Raw genomic sequence first — 26,198 nt, forward strand, 5'->3', positions numbered from 1 at the left:
TTGGCCTGCTCGCAGAAGTGCTCGATGGCGTTGTCGGGCAGGGACGAGTAGGCGACGCCGTTGGCGCCGCGCAGGAGCATCTGGAAGGGGATGTTGGGGATGAGCTTGCGCATGCGGCGCAGACGGTCCCACGGGTCCTCGTAGAGGAAGCGCATGGCGACGTCGAACGTGGCGCCGCCCCAGCACTCGAGGCTGTACAGGTTAGACAGGGCGTGGCTCGTCTCCTTGGCGATGTTGAGCAGGTCGACGGTGCGGACGCGCGTGGCCAGCAGCGACTGGTGGGCGTCGCGCCAGGTCGTGTCCATCAGCAGGCAGCCCTTGTTCTCGCGGACGGCCCTGGCGAAGGCCTTGGGTCCCTTCTCGACCAGGATGTTGCGCCACCCGACCTTGCAGGGCTCCGAGACGTCCACCTTGGTGCCGTCGGACCTGAAGACGTCGGGGATGATGATGTCCGTCCTGAGCTTGGGCTCGCCGATCTGGCCCTTGATGCTGCTGCCGTTGACGGCGACGTCGCCCAGGTAGGCCAGCAGCTTCTGGGCCCGGTTCTGGCTGCCGACCAGGTCAAAGAGCTGGGGCGTGTCGTCGATGAAGGTGGTCCAGCAGTTGCCGTCGATGAAGGTCGGGTGGGTCAGCAGCGAGGCCAGGAAGGGGATGTTGGTCTTGACACCCCTGACGCGGAACTCGATGAGGGCACGGAGGACCTTGCGGCGGGCAATCTCGTACGTGGAGCCGTGGCAGGTGCACTTGACGAGCATGGAGTCGTAGTAGGGGGTGATGACGGCGCCGGCGAAGCCGTTGCCGCCGTCCAGACGGACGCCGTTGCCGCCGGCGGAGCGGTAGACCTCAATCTTGCCCGTGTCGGGGGAGAAGCCGCTGGCCGGGTCCTCGGTGGTGATGCGGCACTGGATGGCGTAGCCGCGGGTGGAGATGTGGTCCTGGGTCAGGCCTAGCTGGGCCAGGGTGGCGCCGGCGGCAATCTGGATCTGGGCGGCGACGATGTCGATGCCGGTGATCTCCTCGGTGATGGTGTGCTCGACCTGGATGCGGGGGTTGATCTCGATGAAGTAGTAGCGGTTCTGCTGGTCGACGAGGAACTCGGCGGTACCGGCGTTGCGGTAGCTGGCCGCCTTGGCCAGCTTGACGGCGTCGGCCAGGATGGCATCCCTGGTCTCGGCGGGCAGGTCCTTGGCGGGCGCAATCTCGACGACCTTCTGGTGGCGGCGCTGTACGGAGCAGTCACGCTCGTACAGGTGGACGATGTTGCCGTGGTTGTCGCCCAGCAGCTGGACCTCGATGTGCTTGGGCTTGTCGAGGAAGCGCTCGACAAAGACGGTCCCGTTGCCAAAGGACGACTTGGCCTCGGATGTGGCACGCTCGAAGCTCTCCTTCAGCGACGCGGGATCGCGGACGACACGCATACCGCGGCCACCGCCGCCGAAGGCGGCCTTGATGATGACGGGGAAGCCATACTGGTCGGTGAAGTCCTTGACCTCCTCGTAGGTGGCGACGGCGCCCTTGGTACCGGGGACGACGGGGACATTGGCGGCGAGGGCGAGATTACGGGCCGACACCTTGTCACCGAGGGCGTCGATGGTCTCGGCAGAAGGTCCGATGAACTGTCATCGGCGATTCCTTGTTAGCGGTTGCCGCGGACGAGCGGAGCGGCAGCAGCCGAGCAGCAAGTGAGGGGGGGGGAGGGGCGCGTACAATGAGGCCGGCCTTCTCGACGGCGCGGGCAAAGTCGGCATTCTCAGACAGGAATCCGTAACCTGGAAGACAGATGCACGTGTTAGCCGAGGGAAGGAGGGGGGGGCGGGGGGCGGGGGGCGGAGGGTGGCGTGCATATGCCGGATATGCACGAGCTGAGGCATTGCATGGATGTGAAGAGGTAAACCAACCGGGGTGGATCATCTGGGCGCCATGCTCGACGGCAATCTTGATGATTTCGTCGCCGGCGAGGTAGGCGCCGACGGGGGTGTACTGGCCACGCTTTCCGATGACGTAGGCTTCGTCGGCCTCTGTTGAGACTGGTCAGCATCTGTTGCAGAAGGCACGTGCGGCATGCGCTTGGACGGCAGGCAGGATTGACCGAGTCCGAGAGGAGGACGGATGGTTCCACGTACTCTGCCTGTGCATGCTCAGACGGTCTTCGTAACTATACGGCGGTGGAAACTCGGGTCAGCACAAGCACAAGCAGGAAGGCGGGACGGGACGCAACGGGCTGGGGGCACGCATGCGGGAGGCCAGGAGGAAGGGGGGGTCAAGGCATCGGTCGGCGAGCCAGTCATGTCTGTATTACCTGAAGACGGCAATGGTGTGCAGGGACAGCTCGTGAGCCTAGCAGGAAAACAGGCTCGTCGTCAGTCATGGTGACAAGACAGTACACAGCCGACGTCACCGTGGCCGGAGAGGAAGGGATGGTGATTACTCACGGTTCTGAAGATCTATATGGGCGCGCGCAGGCAGATGCATCCCATTAGTATTTCCCAAGAAGCTCGTTTTGCGTCAGATGTCACTGGGGGTTCGTCATCTGTCATACACGAATAGCTATCACGCACCGTCAGCTGAATGCGCCCGAGGTGATGCAATCCGGGCAGGGACGAGAAGAGGACTTACGAATTTCACCACGATTGGCAACTGGCGGGAGAAGATGAAGTCTACGGTTAGCCGTCGGTCCGCCATGGTGGGTGGGGAGGCGAAGGGGAGAGAGAGGGGGGGCGTCTGCATCCCCCGGACAGAGGGGGGAGAGCAACTCACCAAGAATCTTCTTCACCTGCATGATGCTCGAGTTGGCGCGGATGCGGTGGACGGTAGGGGCGCCCTGCTCCTCGACATCGTCGTCGTCTTCGAAAACATCATGAAAGGTAAGAGGCTGCTGCGGCACCGAGGCCATGATTCCTGACAGTCTGCTGGAGAGGAGGTCGATGATGGAGGGGGGAGGGAGAGAGAGGTGGGGTGTGGGGTTGTCGTGAGCTCTCCCAGATGAGGGGTGATGGAGGAGGAGAGAGACGGAGGGAGGAGAGAAGACGACGATGAGGCTACTCGGACGGGAAATAAGAAAGAAGAAGAAGAAGAAGAAAGGGAATCGGAGACGGAGACGGAGCTAGGAGCTGGGTCTAGGCCTGACAGGATAGAGGGGAGAGGAGGCAGAAAAAGAGAAAGAGGGTTTTGTACGTCAGAGAAATGGCAACGGTACCAAAAGCGCAGAGCAGTTACTACTCGCGGCTGTACTGCCAATCTAGTGCTATCCCTCTTGAGTGCTACCGATGCTCGTAGCATGTACGCATACGTCGTAGTCTGCACAGAGAGAGAGAGGGGAGTACATGTACAAGGTCCCAGCAGGTCGAGGTCGTGTGGGGCTGACGGCACAACGGAGCACGGAGTATTGGGCGAGCAGTGACGGATGATGGCATGCTACTGGTATCATCATACTATTTCCAATGGTTTCTCCTCTCTCTCTCTCTCCCTCCCTCCCTCCCTCTCTCGCCCCCCTTCTCTCTCTCTCTGCGTGAGTGTGTGTGTGTGTGTGTGTGTCTGCATCGTCCCCTCCTTCTTGGCGAGTACGGAGTCGTCTTGCAGGCTTCAGATAGGTACTCACATGGGCTGGACTCCGCTGGCTGGGAAAGCCGCATTCGATCGACGGTGGGGTATCGATACCACGTTAGATGGGGCATGCTCGTGACAGCTACGGAGTAATACCTCTCAGGTTCTATAGGATATACATACATACATACATATATAGATAGATGGATAGATGGATAGAGATAGAGATATACATACACACATATCTTGATACGAATAATCCCACGTCGATGTGATGATGGATGATGTGACAGCACTGCCCGTGCGAGCACCTGCACAGCAAGGTCCATATGACTATGATTGCACTGTCATGGCAGCGGGAGGGAGGTTCACGAGACTAGCAAGTCAGTCACTGACCGAGAATCCACTCGTTATTTTATCCATTTTTTTTTTCATTCATTTACTCGTAGTTTTGAGTCGACAGCCCATCCGGGTAAATTTGAGGGGATTTCTTCTCTTCTCTTTCTTCCTGTCCCTCCCAGCCCTCGTCTCCGACCGTGGGCTTTGATCTTCCCCCTCTGACCCCCGGCCTCGACCAGATCCATGACTGCACGTGAGGCAGGAAAAAAAAAAAAAAGGAAGAATTGAAAAATAAAAAAGTTGTAAAAAAATTTTAAATTCTAAATTTTAAATCTTAAAAAAAAAAACGTGGTGACGCACCGATGGCCGAGGCCGGACACTATATTATATGTAACAGCATGGACCCATGCTGGAGAGGCTTTGGTGCTAATAATATCACCGCTAATCCACTGCCATCCACTGCATTACCACTAAGCTATTGGCGTTATCCACCACATCACTAGCCGTAGCACCCTGTCTGCAGCCTAGCGAGAGGCCCTATCGTACAACACAGATAATACCGCTCACAGACCACCAAACCACAAGACCCGTCCTCCGAGGAACAATATTCCCGCCTCGACCCTGCACTCGTTCGGTAACCTCTGCTGTGGGTGGGGGGGTGTGCAGGGAAGAAGAGAGGGAAAAGGTGGAAAAAAAGAGATGGGGAAAAAAAAAAAGATCAGATGCTGGTTTTTTTAGTCATTTCATACTTCAAATCATGCAAGGTTGTGTCTGACTTGTGTCCGATACAGGAGATGGAATTGGACCCCTCGATTGTCGTTGCTGTTGTTGTCGTTGTTTTTTTTTCTATCCTTCCGCGTGATGCTGTTTACTTTTCTCTTTTTCTTCTTCTTTTTTTCAAGGAGGGTGTCCCCTCGGTGGGGGGAGGGGAAGGAGAAGAAGTAATATAATACTATAATAGCTCTTTTTCTGTTTTTTTCTTCTTCTACCACCCACCCATCCACCCATGGTGAAGTTTCAACAACCCACTCAACCCACCCTGTACAGATGTGGGAGGCTCTTTAGTGGAACTGGGATGAGATATCATCTCGAGGCCTCGTATGAGTCGAATCAGAACAGACGAGTTTTTTTTTCTTTTCTTTTTCTTGTTCTGCTCATTGATTGCCAATTGCATCTTCCCTTCCAAGATTGATTCACTCAATTTACCGGCATTACAGGTAGCAAGCACTGTTAGTAGCTATTAGTAGCTATCAGTAGCTCGATGGCTATTACCCCGCCTCGACAGCTCTCACTCCTCTACCCGACCAATCATCCTGCTCTGATAGTGACCGCTTACGTCTTTCACACTCTCAAGCTTCAACAACAAGATCTGGGGAGGGGTTTTCTCTCTCTCTCCTCTCCCCTCCTCTCCCCTCCTCTCCCCTCTCTCCCTCTCCCTCTCTCCCTCTCTTCCTCTACCTCTCTCTCTCTCTCTCTCTCTCTCGGTGTTGTGCGTGTGCGTGTGTATGTGTGTGTGTGCGTCTTTTTTGCTTCTCCTCACTGCTTTCGTCTTCTCCCTGCTTTCTCAACATCTACGAGTATGTCGTCTTGTCTACTACTGCCCTACCTTCTACCTCTCTGTCCATACCTCCTAAGATCCAAGGTCATCACTATCATCTGACATCTGTCCCCGTCCCAGCCGACTCTCTGCCCCCCACCTACGACATAGGGAAGAGAAGACGCAGAGTATTGGACCAGTACCGGCTTACCAAGTGCGATGATGGCACTCGTACTTTTAGTGCAGCGGTATTACTAGAACCCGAACACGGGATGCTCCTCCTTCCGCGGCGATCATCGTATCCTTCCCTCGGGTCGATTTCCAACGGAGCGTGACCCTCCTTGCCTTGGGCTCAGACCATGTCGTTCCTGGATCTCCCTCCCTCTCTCTCTCTCCCCTCCCTCAACCATGAATGCATGCGTTGAGAGTCCTAGGCCGACCACTGACCACTGACCAGTACGACATCAGTACATATCATGTCGTCATCATGTCGTTATCATCATGACATCACTGCCAGTAGGTGCCCAGTGTAGCATGTATACGATCTCATCTGTAGCGTACTCAGACGTACATCGATTGGATTCTTCCACGCACCGCTCCGTTGTAGCGTCGGCTACCTGCCCGCACTCCGCCATTCCAGATTCCGTCCCGTTCGAAGCGGCCCGCTCTTCCCGACTCGTCTCCGAACCGGAAGGGGAAGGCTGCATTGGACGCATCGCCCCTCCGAGTTCCCCAAACACGACGGTGTACGATGCCCGGTGGCAGGGTGGATCGGCCCATGATACGCACACCACACGGATATCCCACGGTCCAAACAACCTGGCGGACGAGGAGGAACAGAAAAACAGGCACCGATGTGAATGCGATGATTCTCCATTCGTTCTCCCGTGAGGAGCGTACGATGCGGTAGATCGGTCCGACTTTCCCGTCGCAGCCTCCCGTCCTGTCTCTCCTTCCCTGCTCGTCAGCCTTGATATGCACTCGTACATGGCGCTCTCGTCTTGGCGTGGGAATCCTTCTCTTCCTTCGTCCGCTCTTCACCCGAGAATGGTTCGCCAGTTCCTCCATCTGTGGACTGATGCCTGGAAGTTCCTCTTACCCCGAATCTCTCATCTCTTTCAGGAAAATAGCCACCTTCGCCAACGAAAGATAAACACAAAAAAAGGGGAACAGCAACAGATGTTGGGACCGGGTAAAGGGGGCACGAAGTGTTGTCGAAATTGGTACATTCGCGGCCATCTATCAGAGCTCTCTTCCCCCTCCCTTCTTTCTTTCTCTCCATTTCTCTCTACCCCGGGGTATATATACATAGTTATACATGGTACTACGGGGATATGGAAAGAAAGAAACAACACATGACCATAACCTTTTTTTCTTTCCGGCATGGGACTCATTCTTTCTTTCCTTCTTCGCTGTGTCGAATTATTATGTATAAAAAAAGGAAAAGGTGGCCGAGTCTCGGTAAAAGAAAAAGAAGGAAGAGAAGGAAAGAAAAGAGAAGGGGGGGGAAAAGAGTATCCTTCTCTCTCTCTCCCCCCCCCCCCCCCCCCCCCCCCTCCCCTCTCATCCTTTCATGTAAGAGCCGGCAGGAGAGGAACTTAGTTCTTCTCAGCAGCCTTGATCTCGGCACCCTTCTCGAGAGCCAGCTTCTCCTTTCCGCCCCAGTGATGGTACGAGGCGTAGCGGTACAGCTGCGTCAGCTGCGCTCCCTCGTTGACAACGTGGCAGCCAAAGAGGAGCCAGTTGCGTGGCGAGACGGCCAGGGCGTAGCGCATGAAGGTGGCAGAGTAGATGACCAGGGCACCCGTCATCTGACCAGAGATGCTGTGAGGGACTTTTCGTCAGCACATACTCGTCTTCTCTCTCGTCTCTTCCCTTCCTCCCCCCATCTTTCCGTCTTCTCGTCTTCTCTTCTTCGTCTTCTTTCATTCTTCTTCTTCTGACACACGTATTCCTCCGATCCTAAAAGTGCATGTCCTGTCTAGGAGAGAAGACAGCAGACGGTCTTCGCGATATCGAGGAGTTTGGTGGGGAGGGGGGGAGGGGGGTGTATTCGCTAGGAAGCAAAATCTTACAGGTCGGGGCTCTTCTGGGTGTCGAGGACGGCAGCAAAGGGGATACCAAAGTTGGAGACGGGTCCCCAGAAGTCTGCATTCGCACCGAAACGTCAGCCTCTCATCCTTCCACTTCTTCCTTGTTATCCTCTTCTTCCTCCCTGCATATCCCGTTACGGCAACCTTCCATCACCGCGAGCACGCGGGACGTCCGGATTTTGTTTGCTCTTCTCTCTCTTGTCGGTGCTGATCGTATTACGCGCGGGCGCGGACGCGCGCAACCATCACCATCAATTCCATGCGCGCGTTCCGTCGCTCCCCGTAAGGAAAAAGCGCAAATGGAGATGGAACGGGAGGCGGCGGGAGGAAAGCACGTACGAGTAGAGCAGACATAGTCCAGCATTGGGTTGGACCTAATCTTGGCGTTGGCAGCCTTGATGAACGCAGCCATCTTGACGTTATATATATATATATATATATATATCTATGTGTGTGTGTGCGTGTTGTTGTTGTTGTTGTGGGGGAAGAGGGGTTTTCGGAGTTTCCAGAACGAACAGAAGAAGACAATAGGCTTGTCGTGATCGGAGGGGGGGGAAGGCAAAACGTCCGTGTATCGCAAGCTTGGTTTCCGCACGGTTCGTTTCGGGGCGGTTCGTTTTCGCTTGGCCCGAGAGGACTAGAGCAGCCAAGGATTTCATGTCACGTGCGTTGTTAGACAAAGATGGCGGCGGGTGCTGACCGGCGTTCCGTTGACCGGCGTCCGGCCAACTACTTTCATTTGTTTACTTTTTCGTGCGACCCTGCACAAGTTTCATCATGACATGTTACGAAAAGAGACGGGGACAGAGACGAAGGAGAAGGAAGTCATGTTGACTGCAAAAGCTGCTTTCTTAAAATTGAAATAGGCTATCTAATAGCCCGTGTCTGTGTAGACTCAATCATTCTAAATATTGCATATATAATACCAACTATCACCAAATATCGAATACAGTACTACCGGTCTTCGGCTTGGAGAGAGAGAAGATGTGTTCAACTCATCAGCCTCATCGCGGCGAGATTAAAAAAAAACACGCATCTCAATTAAGATGAAAAAGGTGTGAAATGCGAAAATTGATATTCAGGGGCCTCCAACAGCATATGGTCCTCCTCCTTCTTCTTCTTCTTCTTCTCTTAGATTTTATTTTTAGTTTACACCATTTTCTCAACAGATCTCTTCTCTCTCGAAACCAACCCCCCCCTCCCTTAGACACCTGGAAGTGTAAAGTCCCCTCCAGCAGGCCAGTTCCCGATCTTGCCAGGATCACCACCGATGCGCACAAACACACCCACGGCAGGGATCCCCCCGTCCAGCACGAAGAACTGGTACCACCCGGGGGTGCAGATGTACGGGCCGGGCGGTGCGGTGACGGTGCAAGACGTGCCCGCGCAGGAGACGGCGGGGAACAGGGTCCGGGCGCCCATCGAATTGCCGTGGGTGCTGGACACGGAGCCCAGCAGGGAGGCTGTGATGGCGCCGTTGCGCGACGCGGCGCCCAGGGTAAAGGGGACGACCTGCTCAAAGGCCCAGTCCTTATCCTGGACGGTGAAGGTCGGGCGCGTCTTGCCGCCGAGCAGGTAGGGCGGGATGAAGGCCTCGACGCGGTACTCTTGGGGGTTGACGCCGTCCTGCGGGTCAGACCCGGAGACGAGGACGCGGCCGTCGAGCAGCGTGATGGCCTCGGAGTGGTAGAGGCGCGGCACCGTGGTGTTGGCCATGACGGTGATCCGGCTGCCCACCGGCTTGGTCGGGTCGTACAGGAGCGCGTTGAGGTTGGGGTTGGTCCCCAGCCCGAAGCCGGCCACGCCGTGCTGGGCGCCGTTGAGGATCAGGTACGTCCCGTCCGGCAGCGGCGCCATGCACGTCATCACCCGCTTCGACGGCATGCGCTCCAGCACCCACTCCGGGTTCTCCGTGTCCGGCTGGATGGACACGCAGTTGTCCAGCGCGTTGCCCGGACCCTCGGTCGAGCCGCCGCAGATGAGCACGCCCACCGGGTCGGTGTAGGGGGCGTGCTGGGGCAGCAGGACGGCCGTGCCCTCGAGGGGGTACGTGCGTCCGCCCTTGGCGTCGTTGACGGCTCCCGGGATGTCTGGCATCGTCTTGATGGTGCTGAACGTGTCCTCGTTCAGGATCCGCGCCTCGTTCCAGTACGCCACAAAGATGCCGCCCGACGGGAGCACGGCCAGGAACGGGTACAGGTTGTTGGGGTCGGTGCGCTCCAGCCAGTCCATGTACAGCGGAGCCGTGCCCGTGGCCGGCAGGATCTCCAGCGTCGGTACGGGTGCGCTGTTGGACCCTTCCTCGCCGCCAACCACCAGGATCGAGCCGTTGGCCATGTTGAGCGTGGAGGGGTACCAGCGGCCGTCCTGGAGCTTGAGCACGTCGGCATTCTCCTCCCAGTCGTTGGTACCCTTGACTCCGGGGGAGCCGTCGGGCAGGTACAGCCGCACGCCAAAGGTAGAGTCGCCCGACCAGCCGCCCACGTTCAGCTGCCGTCCGGCCTTGTCCGGAAGGGTCACGCCTCCGGCGCAGAACAGGTCCGTCTTGACGTGCATGGTGCGCCAGGCGGCGTCGAAGTCATCGATGACGGACAGGTCCAGCTCGTAGGCGCCCGTCGAGTTGGGGGGTCCCGTGCCCCATTTCTCCAGGAAGGTCACCTTGCCAGTGACGGCCTGGGAGGTCATGAGGGGGATGACGACGCCGCCGATGAGCAGCTCGTACCGGCCAGCCGCCGCGGAGCCCTCCTCGGGAAAGGTCCAGGAGTAGAACGGGTCGCCCTCCCAGAAGTAGGTGGTCAGAAGGGAGCCGCCGCCGCAGATGGCGTCGCCGTCGCCAGCACAGGCGACGTTGCACTGCGAGTCGTCGACGAACTTGGATCCGACAGTGGCCATGTTGGCCGGGTCGCCGCAGTAGCACTCGGAACCGTACTCCATGCCGGCGGCCATGTAGCCGAACGCGGCACAGGCGTCAGTGCAGATCTTGGGCGTGAGGGTGTCTTGGTAAATGAGCTGCCATTCAAAGGTGCGCTTGTCGTCTACGTTGTCCTGGGCGCAGCCCTGGTAGGTCCAGTTGCCGACGTTGGCGGTGGCACCGGGGGCCGCCCGGACGACGGGCTCGCCAACAGAAAAGATGCTCATCCTGTCGGGACCTCCGCAGGTCTCGTCCGAGTCGCCGCCGCAGGGAGTGCTGCACTGGTCCTCGCTGGTGGCCTTGACTCCTCCGTTGACTATGTTGTCTCCGCAGAAGCACTGGCTTTGGTATTCGGCACCGGCTATGGTGTATCCGAGGTCTGCGCAGGTGTTGATGCAGGACTGAGTGGTGAGCTCGTCATCGTCGGGGGCCTGATAGTTAAGAATGCGGCCGGCTGCGCCGTCGACCCAACATCCATAGTAGTCCCAACCATCCGGGATGCCTGTAGGGGCAGTTGGGCCACCAGATGTCGTCGAGGTTGGCTCCACCTCGGTCCCGGAGGGAGGGGTGGATGCATCCCCAGCCGTGGTGTAGATCGACAGGCGGTCGCCAGCGCCACAGTAGTTACACTCGGATCCTCCGCATATCATCGTGCACTCTTCGTCGCCAGCCACCACCGAACCTGCATTGAGCTTGTCACCACAATAGCACTCCCTCGAGTATTCCACCCCAAAGTACGTGTACCCGGAGCAGAACAAGGCACACATGGCCAGCGTCATGTCGTCGTCGGCCAATGTCCCTGAGGACAGCGCCCGCGCCCCAGTCGCCTCGGTGTAGCACCCATACCAGTTCCAGTCTTGACCGACCGTCTCTGGTTGATACGGGCACTCCGTCGCAGTTGCTGCTGCTGCAGTCAGCGCAGACGAGGCCGTCGGGATCAAGCCCGTGGAAGATGTGACCAGACTCATTGGAATCGATGTCGAGTCGTTCTGTTGGTGAAACCGATGTCGAGCTCGCCAGGCTTGCACTTGGGCCTGCGCTTGGACTTGCGCTTGGGCTCGCATTAGAGGCCGACGTCGAGCTTAAGGGAGTTGCGGACGGGTCTGCGGCGCCGTGGAAGGCAGCCTCCCAGGCGTCGGCGCCAAGCTCGTGGCGCTCAATGCCGAGCTAGCCAGAGTTGCACGGTATCCATGTGGACGCTGTAGGGGCTCATGCAGCAGTATCAATGCGTAGAAGAGTCTCGTGTTGTGATTGTGGTGGTCGTCCCTGCATGAGCGGAACTTGTGGTAGATCGGGATTGGGCCAGGGTGGTAGAGCTTCTTGTTCAAGTGGCTTGCTTGTAAGCTGGTTGGCCCGCCATAGGTTCCATATTCATCAGTCTCGCTTCGTATACGAGCATCACGAGGATATAGTGTGCGGCGCCGATGCGCCCGATGCCAAGAATCGCAAAGGTCGGCAGGGGATTTTGGGAGGAAGGTTGTTCCCACGAGATATAATGGTTATCATCACCTTCGATATCGCCGAACGGCTGAAATACTCCGGTTCGCTATGGTAGATATCGTGTCGGCTGCTCCCGCGGAACAGTCTTGTCTTGTTCCCCTTGCGGAACATGTGATATTCTTCCTCGCCAGCAGGCTCGGTCTCGTTGCTAATGGTGTCACCGCAGCCTGTCGACGTGGAGGCATCCACAGAGTTCAGCAGGCTGGCTACTCGGGAGGGTGAGCCGCGTGTTGAGCCTGCAGAATTCACCGCCGTACACGAACCTGACGAGGATAAAATTAGCACCCATGCAACTGTCGGTGCAGCTTCTTGATGGCCATGTCGGCGGCGGCTACACCATGCACGCACGCGATGTTGCAAGCCCCCATAGTTCCCTGACTAGAAAACCACTTTCTTGACGGCTTGTTTTCATTGTCTGGAAGGGCGAGAAGGCCCTTGCATCCGGGGGTTACTTACGAGTAGCAGCCAATCGGACTCATGCGCTGTCCAGCCTTGGGTTTGGTACTCACCGTGGTGGTATACTTATCCAGACTCCCTCGTATGATATTAGACGATTCGAGCCACCACATGGCTGATCTGCGTCCCCGAGGCAAGGCGGCCCGACTTGTCAGTCTCGTAACCCCGCCGCCAATATGTTTGCAGCAGCATCCATTCGGTTCCAAAGTGCGAGTATCTCGCTGCTAAAGTCAAGGTCGGCGAGCATCTCATTGGCCATGTTGGCATCAGCCGTCTGCACCTTTCCGACGGTGTGTCCAACCTCAGTAATATGCATTGGTCGCATTGGCCCTCCATATCAGCACAACACCCACACACTTGACATGAGGAGCTCCGAACAAGGGTGTATCATCTACACATGGCATCTTTGGTGCTCCTGGTCATTGACGAGCTCCACAGGTGCGGCAAGGTCCCGCCTTTGGTAGGAGGTCGCTGCCTGGCAACCCCAACCCTCCTCCTCAAAGGAATATGGATAAGCTTGTCCACGAGATATGGTGGGGGGGGGGGCGATCGGGCAACCAACACGGATGGACGAGATGGTGTGTAGGTCGGATCGAGGAAGGGATCGAACCGCTCAATTTCCGGAGCGGATGAAATGATGTGTGAGTCTACATAGACAATGACTTGGTGTTTCATAAAAGAAGATTGGATGCCGGTTTTCTATACTCGTTGGAATCCTGGAATCCTGGACCTTTGGGTTCTGGAGATAAATATTGGCATTGTCAGAGTTTTCGGTGATTCCCGGCCGTGAAATCTACCGTCCAGCTAGCAAGGTGCAGCATGAAGATGATAATATTGATTCCTTCCCTTTTCGTAGGAGTGTTCCATGTCAGCACGACTGCCAAGCAAGGGCTATCGAGCATCCGCAGCTCGTTTAACAAGAGAGGTTCAGGCCAGACGGATGTGCACGTACAGACAAGCCGCAGACTGGCGGATTCGGTCAGAAGCGTAATATTGCAAGGCCATCCATCGCCTAGCCAGTATCAACAGCTCATGCCTTCCAATAACCGCAAAAGGAAGGGTGGTATCGTGCCTTGTTCTTGGGCCGCAGGAATACCCTGTCGTTGCTGTATCCGAGGCGGGGTCGCTAACGTAGATGGAAATAAATAACAGTAAAAGTACGATAAGAATGGAAAGAATACGAGGAAACAAGAAAGCCTATATCAAAACGGACGGGATTGGCCGGTGCCATGAGCGCGTATCTGGGCTGCATCAGCTTGGCGTCCATCCTTGCCGTACGTCCCGGGATACTGCGCGGTAATGTTGACAGAGCCCTGATGCTGTACGGGTACAGTTTGCAGCTCATCACTTGACGGAAGCCATCCGTCAAGTCCATACTATGCTGCCTGCCCTGGGGTATGACTTTGCCTGGTGTCCACATCGGGAAGCAATCCGCATCCAGACACTAGCTGCCATTCGGGTCAGATGAGAGTTGGTGATGACAGGCACCGAGGTAGAGTCGTCGAGGAGGCGTAGGGCCTAACTGTATTACTACCTGTATACGGCCTGATAACCTCTTGGTAACGTCGTACTCCCGGTCGTCCATTGGACATTGCATGGAAGACCTGATCGCTTGGTAATGGAGCCGTTGTTCCTAGGGCCGATACGACATTTCGATATTGGGGACCAGATGGATGTGTACTAACTAATCCTCGTAGGTTGCTGCGAGGACAGTGTAAAATAGCCCTTGGTCGCAGTTGCCCACGACTTTGATGTTGTCCTGAACTCCTGCCTGACATGGGAGGCTTTCTTTTCTTTTTCCTGCCCCCTCGTTCTCCCCTTTTCTTCCCTCTTCTCTTCTCTTGCCAGATCTTATCCGGGCTTTTTTTTTCTTCCTTTTTTTCCTCTTTCTTTTGTGGCGGCAGGGACAACCGGGGCTCCTTCCCCTTTCCCCAGTCGCCATTTCAAGAGGTGTTATATTGATAATATGATTATATTATCATATTATGTGTACACATATCGTGGCCGAGGACCTTTGATGGGTATCATCACGTATCATCTTAACGGACCTAAGTAATATATATAACTACCTTCCTCGATACTCTACTATGACGATGAGTAGGTACGTCTGATAACCCATTATCATGTCGTGCCTTCCCACCCTCGTGACATTCCTTGCCTCGTACGACTCGCCACACTTCACGCGTCCGCGGCGTGTTTGCATCTCACCGTACAAGTATTGATACTCTGTAGGATGGAAATGAATTGCCGTGCATGAGGAAACATGCCGCATCAATATTTGTTTTGGCTTATGAATCTTCATCGCAGGAGGGGGCGCCACCTCGTCTCTGACACGTCCGCCGTCTCTTATTTTTCCTCTCTTCCTTCCCAACAGCAATTTTTATTTGTGATGGCCTGGACCGATATCGTCCCCCTCCCCCCAAGTTCGGACGGTCCATCACACCTTCCACCTTGAACGAACTGCACAGGTGCTAATACGTGGCAGAGTTTTCAACGATAGAACGGAATAGAGAACGACCGTCTTACGTGCGCTGCATGGCATGGTTTGCTGCATCTCGTATCTGTCAGTGTTTCCTTGGCAACCTCACCATATCAGCATTGCTCGTAGTCGTCTCCTACGCCTTCTTGTACGGTGTCACCTAGGGAGAGCGTTTGATTCGCACCGGTCTGCTTGCGTGCAGACGGCTATCTGCTTACCCGTCACCTACGGAACAGCGCAAGTTTGGCGCTCTCTGCGATGTCTATCTATAGTCCATGTTACTTTATAAGGCTCTTGTGTCATGTACGAGTATGCAATCAGTCGTATATGTGGCCGGTCATCGTCATCTTTCCCTCGTCGTGGCCGTGGGTAGATTGCGAAAGTGACGCAGGGTAGACAAAATGGTGAAGATCCAGTGTTGGCCAGGGAGTAGGTAATGCAATGCACACATCCGTTATGTTAGCTTTGATTGTTAATATTGTGCGTTTCATCTTGGCCTTTCCCCGAGTCTTGTTGCTTGAACCTCACATCATCCTTCGAGACAGAACAGGAGATGACAAGAACAGCGTTCAAGGTACACCGATAGCCTTTACGAGCGGAAAGTGCTGCTCACATCGAATCCCTATAGATCCACATCAACGACTAGAACGGCTCAACGTTATGATGCAGACTGAAACGTTTGGCGCGACCGGTATTGGTGATAGAGACACCAGCTAGGTCTGTTACCCCATCGGCATTCGCATCGAGTGTCAGATATCTGTCGCCTTAAGGGTCGCTATATGAAAAAAGCGAAAGCGGTCTAGTGAAAGCGGGTGGTGATCTGGGAATGATGCCAGATCTTCCGAGGTCCAGGCACAGGGTATATCATATAACATAATCGAGATGATCTCCTATCGGGTCACAATCTCAAAATATCAAAAGCCAGCGATAGGAGTTGAGACGATGAGCTTCCAGGTACAGCCATTTCTCTATGACTCTCCGTTGCCCAGGCAGTCAGTTGGAATAGCTTCTGCAGCTAATGATGGCATGATGGAAATTTTAAAGTGACTCATGCTGAGGCATCGCCGACTGGCCTATGGCTGGTGTTTTTTTTTCTCCCCCCCCCCCCCCCCCCCCTTCTCTTTTTTTTTTTTTTTTTTTTTCTTCCACTGGTTACCAGCAGACTCTGCTATTGTGCTATTGCCACATTAGGATTCCAGTTCTGTACTATCAAAATTTCGTCCTCATCCGACATCTGAACGGTGGCTTGGATTGGATCTAGCAAAGGTATATCTAATTCCAGCTGTTTCTTCTTCATCTTTGTTTATTTTATTCTCTTTGAATCTTCGCTTGCCTCCAGCTCTCTCTCTTCTTCCAACGGCTGCGTTTCAACTTGTCGGAATTACGACTGCCCCGTTCTCTACGACGGATACGCAGAACCCGCCACAGATTTTTTTCATTATCAAATATATCGCCCACCATTATTCAACCATCCTCACTCATCGAATTCTGGCACCCACAACCACGCCATGGCAGACGGCGAATCAGGCCAAGTGCCTCGGGCTCGGCCCCAGCCCCGTAGAAACCGTGGCAGCGCATCTCGCGGTCCACGGGGAGGACGACACGGTCGAGGTCGAGGAGGAGCTGACAACAGCGCCAACAGCCAAAGGACGCAGCAGGACACGGCTGAGACAGGACCCCAGACTACGGCACGCAACTCAACAGCACCGGCACCAGAGCAAGCCAGCAGAGGGAGGCGCGGCAGAGGAGGAGCTGTCGGTGGAAGCGGAAACAGGAGGCGTGGCCGTAGCTCCTCCCGCAACACAGCCGTGACCGCAGCAGGCCCAGGTACGCGCAGGGCGTTTGGCGGTCATCTCACGACCACTGCGGAGGCTGAAGATGAAGAGCCTGGGACTGCATCAACGCCGGCAGCCGTTTCTCTGTCTGCCGACGCCCTGGAGTTCGTGCCCGGCCAAGCAGTAGTAGCACAGAGAGAGTAAGCGGGATGTGAGGACGGAGCCCACCTCTTATCAGGATAACTAATTATGTGCATGTAGGAACAAGAAGTCCGCAAAGACGCAAAGGTCCGCGGAAAAGGTGTCCAGATCACTGGCAACCGATCTCGGCACGCGTATCCATGATGATATCAGCACGGGCAGCTACGAGTGCGTCATCTGCACCGAGGACGTTGTCCGATCCTCTAAGATCTACTCGTGCCCCAAGTGCTATACGTCACTGCACCTCAAGTGCGTCAAGGCCTGGTATGAGACCCAGATCGAGCAGCGTTCAGATGGATGCTGGCGCTGTCCCGGCTGCAACTCTGTTGTCCAGGACGTCCCCTCGTACCACTGCTGGTGTGGCAAGGAAGACGACCCCAGGCCCTCAAGCAAGGCTCTGCCTCCTCACTCGTGCGGACAGACGTGCTCCAAGACTAGAAAGACGTGCCCTCACCCCTGTACGTTGCAATGCCACGCCGGACCTTGCCCGCCCTGCGATGCCATGGGCCCCCCCCAGGCGTGCTTCTGCGGTAAGCACGAGAACCGCAGACCCTGCCGAGAGACGGACTACCAGGGCGGCTGGAGCTGCCAGGAACCCTGTGAGGATATCCTTCCCTGTGGGTCCCACACGTGCACTAAGCCGTGCCACCCTGGCGTCTGCGGCGAGTGCGATATCGTGAGCGATGCCCGGTGCTACTGCGGCCGTGTGAAGAAGAAGGTTGCATGCTACCTCCAGGCCGATGCCGAGCAGTCGTACGATCCGAACGACGAGGGATGGTTCGAGGGCACCTTCACCTGCGATCAGGTATGCGCGAGAAGCCTGGACTGCGGCATCCACAAGTGCACACGCACGTGCCATGCACAAGGTGAGCTCCCGGGCCACTGCCCTCTAGCCGTGGACGTTGTCTCGCACTGCCCGTGCGGAAAGACGCTCCTGAGTGAGCTCTTGGATGAACCTAGGCGATCGTGCGAAGACCCAGTCCCCCACTGCCAGAAGCCGTGCGACAAGGTCCTCGACTGCGGCCACCTGTGCAAGGCGAAGTGCCACGAGGGTGAGTGCCCGCATTGTGCCGAGCCTACCACCGTACCCTGCCGGTGCGGCCGCGTCACGGCGGATACCGTGTGCCACCAGGGCCATGTCGAGAATCCGCTGTGCATGCGCGTGTGCCAGGCCAATCTCAACTGTGGCCGCCACCGATGCGGCGAGCACTGCTGCCCTGGCGAGAAGAAGGCCTCGGAGAGGCAGGCGGCGCAGCGACGCAAGAGGGGCCCGGTGCCCCAGATCGAACCCGAGCACATCTGCATCCGCACCTGCGGAAAGCTCCTTAAGTGCGGCAAGCACAGCTGCCAGCAGATGTGCCACCGCGGCGCCTGTGAGAGCTGCCCCGAGGCCGTCTTCGAGGACATCAGCTGCAACTGCGGCAGGACGGTCCTCCAGCCCCCGCAGCCTTGCGGGACTCAGCCGCCTGAGTGTCGCTTCCAGTGCCCTCGGACGCCCCGATGCGGCCACCCGGCCGTCGATCACCACTGCCACCCGGACGAAGTCGAGTGTCCCAAGTGCCCCTTTCTGGTCGACAGGATCTGCGCCTGTGGCAAGGATGCAGTGTCCTTCCACCCCTGCCACCTTCAGGAGGCGCGCTGCGGCAAGCCCTGCGGCAGCAAATTGGAGTGCGGGTCTGTATTGCCGAAGCTTTGCTACCGCGAACGAACACATGCATCTTTTGATCGTTGCTGACACCTGTTACAGACATACCTGCAGAAAGCTGTGCCACAGGCCAGGCGAGTGCAGCGGCGCGACCAACCCCAGCAAGACTTGCGGCCAAGTATGCGGCAAGGCCAAGCTTCTCTGCGGCCACCCGTGCCAGAACCACTGCCACGGAAAGACTCGTAAGTGCGACCCAAGAATTCTCCGCCTCCGTTCACCACAAACCGATACCGTCCAGACGGGTGATGCTGACGAAAACATACAGCGTGCAACGAGTCATCGCCATGTCAGGCCAAGGTGACGCTGACCTGTCCGTGCGGCCAGCGCAAAAAGGAAATCAGGTGCCAGGCGAGCAGCTACAACGACGGCGACGACGACGTCGTCGTCGTCGTCGACAGTACGATGCCGCCCGCAGCGCACCCCCGTCTCGACTGCGACGATGAGTGCCTCCGTCTGGAGCGCAACCGCCGGCTTGCCGAGGCGCTCAACATCGACCCCAACTCTGAGCTGACGGACCACGTCCCGTACTCAGACACGACGCTCAAGATGTTCCGGGAGCTGGGCTCCTGGGCCGAGGACAAGGAACGTGAGTTCCGGGTGTTCGGCGCGACCAAGAGCGAGGTGCGGATGCGGTTCGCGCCCATGCCGACCAGGAAGCGACAGTTCCTGCACTCGCTGGCCGAGGACTACCGTCTCGAGAGCCACAGCGAGGACTGGGAGGCGCACCGGCACGTGGTCATCAGCAAGACTGGCACGGGCTTCACGGCGGTGCCCTCCAAGACGCTGGGGCAGTGCATCCGGATCCGCGACAGGCAGGCGGCCGAACAGAAGGCGGCCGCCGCCGCCGCCGCCGCCGCCGCCGTGGCCAAGGACCCTGGTGATGGCGACGCAGCTCCGCCCTTCAACGCTCTCCTCCTCACGTCCACGGGCTTCGGGCTGACGGTGGCGGATATACAGGCAGTCCTGGAGCCCGTCTTCGCATCGCAGTCCCTCAGCCTCCAGGCCATCGAGTTCCTCCCCACGACCGAGGAGGTCCTCCTGCGCGTCGTGGCGCCCTACTCCGCGGCCAGCGGCCTCGACGCCACCCTCAACTCCCTGAGGAACAAGGTCGCCGACGCGGTCAAGGCCGGCAAGATCTCGACGGGACCCGTCGTCCTCGTCGCCGTAGCCAGCCAGCACGACGAGATCCTACGTCGCGAGCGCCTGACCACCACCCGACCTGACCCTGCGGGGTGGAATGCCGTGGCCGGTCGGGCCACGGCCTGGGCATCGCCATCATCATCGTCATCTAGGCCGGACGGCACCGCTGCCGGCAGTCTTGGGGATGACAGCAGGACTCCGGGGAGGAAGATGCTCGGTCTGAGGAAGAAGACAGCCCTGAGGGGGGGTACGGACAAGACGTGGCGGTTGTTGGATGGGGATGTAGAGTGTTGAAGCTGGTGTTGGGCCAAGTGCAATATCATGCCCGGCCTTTCTCGGATGGCTGTCATCTTTTGTCTTATTCTGTCTTCTGCCATGCTGACCATCATTGGACTCTGACGCATAGACGTCTTGATATATAGACATATAGACATATAATGTGTATATATACATATATATACTCCGTATACACACACACACACACACACATTGTTGCTATCGCGACGAACATACCTGCTGGTGGAGACGACCGAGTATCATGATATATCATGACCTCGCTATCAACTCGTTAAGCATTTGCGCCCAGTCCTTTTTTTTCTTCCATCCTCGTTCTACCCCATAAACACTCTTGAGTAATATCATCACATTGCAATCTTAATAAGAGACAAGAACAAAAACAGACAAAAAGACAAACAAAAAAAACAGCACCCAGTCTCTTCATCCCCCGATAATACTAACGTACGACTACCCTAAGCACGACATCCTGCCGATAATTTTCCTTTCCATCGATGGCAGGATTAAGACAGATCACAAAAGGATCATTCCCCGCTCTTTTTCTTCCAAATAGCTCAGCTCTTGGAGTTCTATATGTACTCATACTCGTCTCTGCTCTAATGTGATTACCCGTGCTCATGTACTCATACTTGTATACAAATAAAGAAAAAAGGCTCGCATGTCTGTTTTTTTTCTTGAACGAATGAATCTTTATGAAAAACAAGATATTTAGTTCTAATCCCTTGTCGCAGACATATACGTATAAATATATATATATAACACCAAGAAAAGAATATATATATCTATATATAAATGAAATAAAATAAATAAATATCATTACATGGGATGCTTGCGTGCTCAATTCTAAGATAACAAGGTCTGCCTACTCGCACTTCCCCAAGCTGAGAAACAAAAATGAATAAACAAAGCCCCAAGGATGATTAAAAAAAAATGCCTGCTTCGAAAAATAGAAAACTATGTAAAACATTGGTTTGGGGGGGGGGGGGGGGGGGGGGGGGGGGGGGGGGGGGGCACAGGGTCAACTTAGATCCCGTGGTTCGAGGAGGAGGAGGAAGAGGGGGGGGGGATGCAACGATGCGAGTTCTATGGAGGGGCGGACAATTTTCTCGGCTCTTTTTTTTTCTGCACGGATTAAAAAAGATAGAATACGGTAGTTCATGGGTGGATGAGTGGGGGATGGGTGTGCATCTCTCCTCCCTCATGTTCCATCAGCAGAAGGGTGTCTGTCTGCCTTGGGTCTTCTCGTATGAACGGCACGTGGTTTGACCAACCCTCGTCGATGGAGGCGAGTTGGGCTCTATAGCGGTGGTGGTTCGGATAGATGGTATACGAGTTTGCTGGCAGGTGGGTTGTGCATATCCGATCTGCGTCGCCGAAAAGTTTTCTTGGGCCGTCACGGGGTTCGTCTCATACGGAATGGACTAGAGCCCTTACGGGGCAACCTTTTCGGTGGCGGCGTCGCTCGTGACGTCTGCGACGAATTCGGCGATGGCTTCAAAGTAACCCTCCTCCAGGACGCTCGAGTTGTGGTCTCCACCTGGGAGAGGGCGCCACACCTTGACGGGGGAGACGCACAGGTCGTATAGTTGGCGCATGTGACTCGGTCTGTGGCGAAGGGTTATGCACAATCGTCAGCTTTCCGCATGATGTATATCGAAGAGAGGTGAAGCTAGGAAAGAGCGGCCCGCAAGGCCGATTGTGCAAAGGAGGGTGTTCATCAGAATATTCTTTGCTTTATAATCATGAAATCTGCTCTAGTTCGATACCCCCCTCTCGAAGGACGTCGACTAGAGAGAAGGTTGTTTCAGATTTTGTGGGTGATGCAAATTTGATCATCACGAGAACACGTATCCGCTCCGTACATATTGGGGGGGAGGAGGGGGGGGGAAGGGGGGTTAAACCTGAAGAGAGAGGGAGAGAGAGAGAAGACTCACGGTACGATCTCGTCCTGCAACCCACTGATGAAGAGCACGGGAACGTTCTTGATGGTGGGCAGTACCGACTCACTAGGCCAGACCTGATGGCATAGGAGGGTGACGTATTTTGCGGGGGGGATGACGGAGGGGATGAGCTTGCGCATGGAGAGGAAGGTGTTCTCGAGGACGAGGCCGACTATGTTGCTGGTCTCGGGGTCCTGGTTCCTGGCGACGAGCCTGATGCTGACGGCGCCGCCCAGGCTCTGGCCGTAGACGACGATGCGGTGGCTGCGCGTCTCGGCGCGGGTCTGCAGGTAATCCAGGGCGGTCTGGGCGTCGACGGACAGGCCGGCCTCGTCGGGCTCGCCCGTGGACGAGCCGTACCCGCGGTACTCGAGCATGAAGACGTTGCACCCGACCGTGTTGACGAGCATGCGGGCTATGGGCAGGCGGTGGCCGATGTTGCCGGCGTTGCCGTGGAACATGAGGACCGTCAGCGACGAGTTGGCGTGACCGCGCGGCCCCCGGATGTAGTAGGCCGACAGCTTCTCATCGTCCTCGGTGGGGATGGAGAGCTCCTCGAAGTCGTGGATGCCGAACTGAGACGGTCTGGGTATGTCTGTGCGGGCATTAGGGGGCATGTGAGAAGGGTAGATCAGGGCCCTGTGCAGGAGAGTTGACTGTCAGCAACTGAACGCCACGCGTATGGCATATGAGACACACAATCGGATGTGATGTTTGTGCCATTCATTCTCAATCAATGGGAGTAGGACCACACATACTTTTGCTTAAAGTAGAGTAGACCAGTAAGGACGGTGGCAACACCCTATTTGTGACGATTGACATGGTCAGTTGGGATCGAGAATGAGGGGGGGGGAGGGCTGCATGATGAGAGGAATTAAAAAATAAAAATAAAAATAAAAATAAAGAAAGAAAAGGAAGAAAGAGGGCGAGTGCTATTAGGGCAGGAGAAGAAGAAAAGACAAAAAAAAAAAGAGAGAAACCGTACAGTAGACGCTAGAGCCGGTAGACGCATGTAACTTCCCACCGCGCTCAATGCCGAAGTCGTCTGCTCAATGTAGGAACTCATGGTAGACGATAAGCGTGGCGATGATGTAGGAGGGGCGTTCTTCCTGGAGCCGTGTACGCTCCTTCGCCCCGACATGGAGGGCAGAAAGGCATCTGGCGGGGGAGCGGGCGAAAATACTCTAGTGCCTTTCTGTTGGCAGCACTTTTATTGGAGGGAGGAGAAGTGTGTGTGGGTGACGAATCTGAGAGAGAAAGGAAAGAGAGAAGAAGAAGAAGAAAGGAAGAAGAAAAAGAAAAGAAAAAGAAAAAAACCCGTTTCTGCCTCCTCTTCGTATCATCCCCTTCTCCTCAAATTGAGGAGAAATAAAATAAACACGTAGATAAAAAGAAGGAAAATGAAAGAAAAGAAAGGAAAAAAAAAAAAGTCGATTTGATCCTCCGTCCATGTCAAGGCGGTCAGGAAAAGGGCCTCTCTTCTCTCCCGCGGTGAGCCGTCGGGTTCCGGTCCATGGTCTGCGAGTGACGGCCCGGGACATGTCAGTATTACCCGTAATACACCGCGTATTTGGCTACCAGCCCGCCCGTACAGGGTGATGGCGATGGTGTTATTACGGTACCACCGCACCAACCCGCCCGCCCGTTTATAGGGGAGGGGGGCCAATCCCGAGGGGTATTGCTCCAAACCGGGGATTGAAATGAGGAGGACCTGGTCGTGGTCAGCAGAATAGCCGTGATTCCCATGGCCATCAATCATCACTCTTATGGACAACCGTCAACCAGAGTCGAGTGCTGGCTTTGTCTGTGGTCAACTGATGCATGATGAATTCCGTCAACTCGATTACGGACGTGCTTTTGCCGGGATCTCTGCCGCGGATGTGTTACGTAAGCATCACGAGTAGTAGGTCGTATTAATAACAGCAGTGATATTACAGGTTACTCGTAGTGGTATTTATCACTCGTCGCGATACTTGTAGTGATACCTGTGGCGTTACTCGTAAGCGATCCTCCCTATGCATCTTCACAGAGTCGGCAAGTAACGTGGATGCATGCACTTGTACGGAGTATCGTAATGCGTATGTATCATGTATGGGTAACGATGCCAGCTAGAGCTTGGTAGTGATGATATCAATGTCGCTCCAACCAAGAGCCCAGAGAGTGATCCTGTACGAGCACCGTGATGACAGGCACGCGGAGATGCGTGCGGGGAAGACGGCTGGGTCTGCACGGGCAACCCGTAGGTAGACCTACAGCAGTGCTATTACCTGTCGAGTATCATCAGTGCTTGATGCCATCACCGTGGTGGATATTGACGGGCTACTTACTAATCCGCACAGATTACCTTGGTACTACTAGTAGCGGTGATAATATTACCTGCTCCCCGTATGCATCACCATTGCCAATGGAGATTCAGCACATCCTCAGCATCAGTCCACAGGCATTGCACCTACGCTACTCCGTGAGACTACCGACACCACAAGACGACTTCCTCGCATCCAAGCAGCCGAGGTACAGGGCAGCACCCGTGTGCTCCTGCATCCGCCACGTCTCCCTACAGGTACAGGTGCTCGTACGTGGAATGGAGCTAAAGCAGTTACAGGCTCGTCAGCTCGCACCCGCCAAGACAAGAGATTCCAAGCGAGATTCGAGAGAGGAAGAAGCGGGAGGGAGAGGGAGAGGGATCTCAAGGATGAGACTTGGGATGGAAAGAGGCGGGGAGAGGCAATCATGCATTACGCCGTCGTACTCGCATCCGAGAGTAAATCATTTCCCCCCTCATTCATCAGCCCCATCTCCGGGGGGCTTCTCTTCCTCTTCTTCTTCCGTACAGATTGCTCTGTGTTTATTACGAGTGATAGTCCGTCATCTAGAGCGGTTATTGACTCTCGTAATGATACCTACTTATCAACCGAGACATTTTCCACCGCCTATTCGGATTCTGGACGACGGTCTCCAGTCCAGCTAGAGAGGACGACGGGGGAGGGGGGCGATTGGGGCGAGCCACGGACAGGATATAATATAATATACTCGTAACCTCTCTCATCACATGCAATCCCCCCCCTCGTCATGCTTGTGTGCACACTCGTACGAGTATGGATACAAATCACGTACCTTGTGCGATGTGCTGATCATGCTGGCTGGAGTCTGCTACCAGGTATTATTATGTGTGCAATGCGCGCGCCCGTGTATCTCGTTCACGTATGCAGGCGCGTACGGTTACGGTCGGTGCGGAACCAGGCAAGACGAGAATTCCGTCAACACCTCTCTATCGCCTCGTCAAAACACCGACATGCCTCACATGTGGTGAGAGCACCTCTTCTCAGAGAGCGGCACCGGATAGGGCTTTATCTGCCAGCTGCTACGAATCATCATCGCGTCCAGGCCTATCGCGACTCTTGGCTTCACCAGCTCGCAGGAATCATTGAAGAGCATGATCCACAGACGCGTACTTGCACGTGCGTCCCGCAGAGGGGAATAGATCATGGCTCGGACTCGTAGAGTCTAGACATGGCCATGTCTCATCATCATCATGCTATCCTTGGAGAACCCCGCACTGTCCAACGTGCTGCCGTGCTACCAGTATTGCTCAGAGCCTCTGTCCTCTTCTTCTCTCGTAGGAAAAGGAGTCTTGCTGACTAGCAGCTGGTGCGTATCATGTCACGTTGTAGCAGATGAGGACATGGCCACTGCCATGATGAAGAGCCGTCATACATACACGAGGCAGGTGGCAGAAAATCACGCGCACGAGACAGCAAAGGAAAGGCAGGTCTTCCCATGCGCCGACCTCGTGCGCCTCACCTTTCTGCCTCGCTCCGGTCTCCTACCGAGGGCCCAAAGGGAAACACACCCCCTGAAACATGGCCCGTCTCGGTCCATAGATGGGGCATTCGGGCTCGCCACATCGAGCAGCAGCATCGAAAGGGTTCTCCCGCATCGGGTAGCGTGGAGTTGATTCCTGTTTTGGACTTTAACGGGAAGCCCGAGAAAAGGGAGAGAGAAGACTGGAGAGAGAGAGAGAAGAAGAAGAAGAAGAAGAGAAAGACGAGAATAAGGCCTGACGTAGTGTGCCGCCACTGGTTGCTCGCTTCAATCTGGAATGAAAACTCTGTCTGACAGAGTCACAGACGACACTCACTGCCCAATCTTGGGCGGCTAGGGCTGCAAGTTGAATGACAGAGAGAGAGGGGGGGGGGGGGGGGGGGGGGGGGGGGGGGGGGGGGGGGGGGGACGAGACCTGTCGCATGCGGGTTTCAAGGGGGCGAAGAGAGCAGTTGGCAGGTCG

At 55.8% G+C, this 26,198-nt stretch overlaps 6 protein-coding genes across 6 annotated transcripts in view; 2 read left to right on the forward strand and 4 right to left on the reverse strand.

Moving 5' to 3' along the window:
- The window catches only part of GMORB2_6163 (pyruvate carboxylase), a gene marked incomplete at both ends in the record, with an annotated part of 4,678 nt that extends 1,785 nt beyond the window's left edge, over positions 1-2,893 (reverse strand). The window contains 4 exons of the mRNA XM_035468133.1: positions 1-1,616; positions 1,708-1,769; positions 1,899-2,018; positions 2,758-2,893. The exon at positions 1-1,616 is cut by the window's left edge and continues 133 nt beyond it. Of these exons, the coding sequence (XP_035322114.1) occupies positions 1-1,616; positions 1,708-1,769; positions 1,899-2,018; positions 2,758-2,893 (1,934 nt within the window). The remainder of the gene's footprint in view (positions 1,617-1,707; positions 1,770-1,898; positions 2,019-2,757) is intronic.
- Positions 2,894-5,143: 2,250 nt separating this feature from the next.
- On the forward strand, positions 5,144-5,590 carry GMORB2_6164 (uncharacterized protein; the record flags this gene model as incomplete). Its single annotated transcript, XM_035468134.1, has 2 exons — positions 5,144-5,218; positions 5,561-5,590. The coding sequence occupies 2 exons, from the start codon at positions 5,144-5,146 to the stop codon at positions 5,588-5,590; spliced, it is 105 nt and encodes a 34-aa protein (XP_035322115.1).
- Positions 5,591-7,050: 1,460 nt separating this feature from the next.
- GMORB2_6165 (mitochondrial pyruvate carrier 1) lies at positions 7,051-7,924 on the reverse strand (the record flags this gene model as incomplete). The annotated part of the gene is made up of 3 exons (XM_035468135.1): positions 7,051-7,243; positions 7,495-7,567; positions 7,852-7,924. Coding segments are annotated over 3 exons (339 nt in total), but the record flags the coding sequence as incomplete, so codon positions are not given.
- A 791-nt stretch (positions 7,925-8,715) lies between these two features.
- On the reverse strand, positions 8,716-11,391 carry GMORB2_6166 (Glyoxal oxidase N-terminus; the record flags this gene model as incomplete). The annotated part of the gene is made up of 1 exon (XM_035468136.1): positions 8,716-11,391. One exon carries the CDS (start codon positions 11,389-11,391, stop codon positions 8,716-8,718), a length of 2,676 nt encoding a protein of 891 aa, XP_035322117.1.
- A 4,975-nt stretch (positions 11,392-16,366) lies between these two features.
- Positions 16,367-19,973, forward strand: GMORB2_6167 (transcriptional repressor NF-X1; the record flags this gene model as incomplete). The annotated part of the gene is made up of 4 exons (XM_035468137.1): positions 16,367-16,833; positions 16,895-18,512; positions 18,646-18,721; positions 18,805-19,973. 4 exons carry the CDS (start codon positions 16,367-16,369, stop codon positions 19,971-19,973), a joined length of 3,330 nt encoding a protein of 1,109 aa, XP_035322118.1.
- A 1,430-nt stretch (positions 19,974-21,403) lies between these two features.
- GMORB2_6168 (uncharacterized protein) lies at positions 21,404-22,979 on the reverse strand (the record flags this gene model as incomplete). Its single annotated transcript, XM_035468138.1, has 4 exons — positions 21,404-21,578; positions 21,908-22,552; positions 22,672-22,715; positions 22,899-22,979. 4 exons carry the CDS (start codon positions 22,977-22,979, stop codon positions 21,404-21,406), a joined length of 945 nt encoding a protein of 314 aa, XP_035322119.1.
- Between the last annotated feature and the right edge of the window lie 3,219 nt (positions 22,980-26,198).

This window comes from Geosmithia morbida (assembly GCF_012550715.1).
Source record: "Geosmithia morbida isolate 1262 chromosome Unknown scaffold_5, whole genome shotgun sequence".
NCBI classification, from domain to species: Eukaryota; Fungi; Ascomycota; class Sordariomycetes; order Hypocreales; family Bionectriaceae; genus Geosmithia; species Geosmithia morbida.